At 42.9% G+C, this 4,455-nt stretch overlaps 1 protein-coding gene across 1 annotated transcript in view; it reads right to left on the bottom strand.

Annotated features, from left to right (window-relative positions):
• LOC106805091 (neuronal cell adhesion molecule-like) overlaps positions 1–4,455 on the bottom strand; it is a 38,010-nt gene that overhangs the window by 32,157 nt on the left and 1,398 nt on the right. The window contains exons 2-3 of the mRNA XM_014806570.1: positions 3,971–4,107; positions 2,869–3,150 (exon numbers count right to left, since the gene is read on the bottom strand). Of these exons, the coding sequence (XP_014662056.1) occupies positions 2,869–3,150; positions 3,971–4,055 (367 nt within the window). The 5' untranslated portion in view covers positions 4,056–4,107. The remainder of the gene's footprint in view (positions 1–2,868; positions 3,151–3,970; positions 4,108–4,455) is intronic.

Below are 4,455 nucleotides of genomic sequence, written 5' to 3'. Positions count from 1 at the left end.
TGATGGCTATCGCCGATCATCCCCACTTCTCGGTACGGATTTACGCCCCTGATTCGCACACTTCAGTGTCATTACATTGGCCGCCCCCCACCCCCCAAATAAAATCCTTGGCTACGCGGCCTGCTGGATAGGCATGAAAATGTTTTCATTGTTAAACCTTCCTTATATTAAACACGCAAAATCCCGAAAATGAGTTTTATATGGTTACCTCAATTTACATTTCTTGGTACAATTTCCAAAACAAAATCAGTTGGCTTTAATCGTCCTCGCCCTCCTCTTCCTCGTCTTACAAAGGCTTTTCGTGTTGGACGACTCTAGTCTTGTCATTACAACATGCGCACTAGCCCTGCCAATTGCAAAACCATTGTACACGCCAGTCTACCAATGTTACAACCACAGCCTTGACTTGTATGCGTTCTCCGCAAGAACAAGAAACACTTGCATGATTTGAGTATGTAATCTTATGGTGTGGGGGAGTCGTAACAGGGATGAGTGACAGGCTGTAGGGACAGTGTTTGCACTGAAGCAGAAAAAACGCTGTAGGCCTGCCAGGCGCCTATAGCTTCTTAAAAGCTGCAGGCCGCCAGAGCAAAGCTGTAGGCGCCCGCCAATTGTTGGAGCAAAATTACTCAGTAATTAAACAGCGGATATCATGTTCTTCCTTATTTCTATTAAGTCTGCATTTCCAATGTCCATAATCATAATCCTCTGTTTTTCCTTCTCTCGCTGGATGACTGTTTATGCTTCTGTTGCCGGCTGGGCTCAGAATTAAAGGGCGTAGCCTCTAGGATTTTACTGCATACAACTGTAACTTACTGTATAACAAATCGTCGCTATATACCCACATGTATTTGTCACCAGATAGCTTAATTAATTATTACATTCAACGCTACGAAATTTGACCGCGCCATGACACCTGCGACCGTTGCTGCCACCCTGAAAAAGTTTCGCGTATTTGCATTTTAATTTTTGCAGGTAAATGACGAGGGCTAATCAACAAAAGTGCCAATTATTATCTTATACATAAATGCGTATTTAGACCGAACGATATTGATTTTAGGGCAACATTTATCCAGTATTTAGTAACTAAACGATATGTCGCGTTGATAAGATATTACAATCCTTTGCCTTTTAAATGAATAATGAAGGAAACCCCTCGGTCTGTAGCTTGGTGGAAATGTGCGTTTCTCTGCGCAAACTTGCTCATGATTCGTGCGCTTTGAGTTGGCGCCACGCGTCGGTTGTAATCAAACTGTAAGTCGTTAGTTTTTAAAATTTAAAAAAAATATTTCTAATGGTGATTGAACCATGAAACTTTTTATGTAGCGCAATTATAACCTAAATTAGCTGAAAATAACCCTAGAACCTAGAGGCTACTGTTCCTTTAAGGGAACGCCACATCGTTGTTATATCATGTAGCTCCTTGGTAACTACGACTTTCCACTTTGACAGCAGAGAGACAGACTGGTAGTCTGGTACACATCGGGGACTTCTATGATGGTCTGGGTCCCAGAACATTTTTGAAAATTATAAGCTCTGAGATGCAATCTAGAGCCATTTCAGGGTACTCCAATAGCTTACAACTAGCAACACTTTTTGGTGGAAAAAGAAAAAATTATGTAAAATTTACCTACTGTAAAATTTTGATGGGCACTGGGGAATTCCATCTGTGTTGAGTGTGTCCAAAGTAAATGTATTTTGTAGACATACAAGCTCTTACGTAGGGAAGCTTTTATTTAGCTACACCCTGTATAAATGTATATAGTTTTCCCAAACGTTAAAAACAATATGACACGGTTAAACCTGCGTGGTGCGACGAGGCTGTACTGCTGTTTGCATGACTAGTAAAGTAATACCACACGACGTGCTTTGCAGCTACAGTGACTTATGTGTGTTAAAACTTGAGACAATTATTATTATTTACTGTATAATTCAACATGATATGTTACCTAAATCTTCTTAATATTATTTTAAAACAGTATATATACTGATCGTTTGTTAACTACCAGTGATACTTTATTGTTTACATCCAAACGTGAAATGCGCGGGGATGTGAGAATTACTCCACAACCTAGCGCACGTGAACAGTGATCGTGCCGCACGACCCGTGCACGTAAATAAATCCTGGCCAACACAATGTGTAAGGTTCACTACCACTGGCCAAAAGTAAGCTCCACCCACTTCTTATCGATTTTTGGTATGCCAACGCTGCTACTGGATTCAGGAACCTGTGCTAACCTGTACGTCCGAACATCCCACGCACGTTTCTTGAATGCCAACTAAAGTTGATTGCAGTGGGCAGTCAATAATATGCAGTGGGCGAACGCATTGTTTACATGTATGTCACGGTTTATCACGGATTAGTTTTCAAATAAATACCCCTGGAAGTTAATATGCATGAACAGATTTCTACAGGTACCAGTTTCTCAGTGTTTCGAGTTTTCGGTGATCAAATAGCCGTAGGATCAGCGGGCCTGTTGTATCAAGAAGCTGTAGGCCCGGCACCGAAACTGTCGGCGGCGGGCCGACGGGCCGACGTGAATTTCGAACACTGCCCCAGACCCCCATAGAAGTCCCCGATGTGTACCAGACTACCAGTCTGTCTCTCTGCTGTCAAAGTGGAAAGTCGTAGTTACCAAGGAGCTACATATAACAACGATGTGGCGTTTGTGAGCCCCCGGCAACGAAGCATAAACAGTCATCCGACGAGAGGAAGGATGCATCTACAGTATTGTAAGTCTTTCCTACTTGTCAATCGAAGACAGAAATCCAAGAAACGAAGAAAAGTCAAGAATCCAAGAAACGAAGACAAGTCGGAGCCGAATGAAACGAGATGCAGGATTCTTCGACCGCGTCTACAATACTCACAATAGATGTAGACGTCCCTGAGGCCCTGCAGGTCGTCCACGCCACCTGCAGTCGGCAAGTAACACATGTAGCGTCCGGCGTCGTCGTGCTTGCTCGCGGCGACGACGTACAGCTGCACGTGCGAGGGTCCGATCATCGTCACGTCGCTGTCGTTCACCGCCGACTCCTCGCCCTCGGAGTACCTCATGAAGAAGGGCAGCGACTGGCCCGGCGTCTTCGGCCGGCACGTTATGTTAAAGCTCTCACCCTCTTCTATCGTGATGTCATCCTCCGGCGTGATTTCTGCGGAACGTGTCGACGATGAGCCGCGATTCAGGCTCCGGATCGACGTAGTGACGTAAGCCAACGCGAGAGTATGTAAGCTACACTTGTGTTGGCTTACGCAGAGATGCCAACACATATTTGAAGCAATCTGTAGTTTCTGGCCATCAAATTAGTAGTTCGAGGGTCACTACGTGACCCGAGTTTGCTAGGGGGGTCAGGCTTGCCCCCCAGAAAATTGTTTGATTCTGAGATGCAATTTCCTGCATTCTGAGGGTCAAAAATGACAATAAATTGACAAAAAATGACAATAATTGAAAAAAATATATTTCGATCACAGTGAAATTCGTAGTTTGATACAAACTGGTCGTAGTGGTGCAAAAGGAATAGAAATTCGTATAAAATACGGATAAATCGTAGTGGTTGGCATCTCTGCTTACGTCATTGTATCGAGGCTTTGGCTACAGAGAGACTCCACGCCGGGAACATGAGAGTGCGGTCGTTCACAGACAGCGATAAAATTAAATACAAGGCTAAATGCATGAAGATGCCTAGCTGTCTCGTGATATTTTAAGTTGCTAACATGAGTCTAGATTGTACTGTGCTAATAAACCTGCGCTGCCAGTAGCAGTGATATCTGATCGTAAATTATTACTGACAGGCCTGCACCATAAGCCAGTATTATGCCAAATAATTTACCGATGACAGAAAACGTTTACGAAACAAAATTATACTCTGCTAGAATCTACTGAATCAAACCATGTGAAGTTGAACCAATGTTCATGTACATAAACAAACACATGGATCAAGGTTTATCATCTCAGTTCACCAAATTCCTTACCACCACTGAAGAAAGAAAATGCTGTGACAATAGTGTTCAAACATATGACCAGCAATAGAATTTGGCATCTGCTACACTGCGCCATCTTGCTTCTATGCGTTGCTCGCTGGCTTAATGATGCCACATTCTATGATTCGCTGTAATAAATAAAGAGATTAACTTGGTTAGGCTATAGGATATTAAACAAATCCATTAAAATAATCTAAACTCACACTGGATATATTATACTATATGGGTCAAGCATTTAAACCTATTCCAGTGCTCAATTTTAAGGTTTTTTTTGGGTTGTCCGGAGGACAACCAAGAGAGTAGCATATGGTTGTCCCTCAAGAGTTTTGGTTGTCCGGATATTATTTAAACATGTGCTGCATGCGCTCTGCTCACGTGATGCTCAGTGCTGTAAAGCAAAAGGCCTAATCATACATGTACATTTTGTACGTATTGCAGTGACAGCAGACATGGCCATTCGCATTGTTTCACTCATT

This window comes from Priapulus caudatus, unplaced genomic scaffold (assembly GCF_000485595.1).
Source record: "Priapulus caudatus unplaced genomic scaffold, Priapulus_caudatus-5.0.1 Scaffold99, whole genome shotgun sequence".
In the NCBI taxonomy this organism is placed as follows: Eukaryota; Metazoa; Priapulida; class Priapulimorpha; order Priapulimorphida; family Priapulidae; genus Priapulus; species Priapulus caudatus.
The sequence above is the reverse complement of the archived record's forward strand: the minus strand, read 5'-3'. Positions and strand labels throughout refer to the sequence as shown.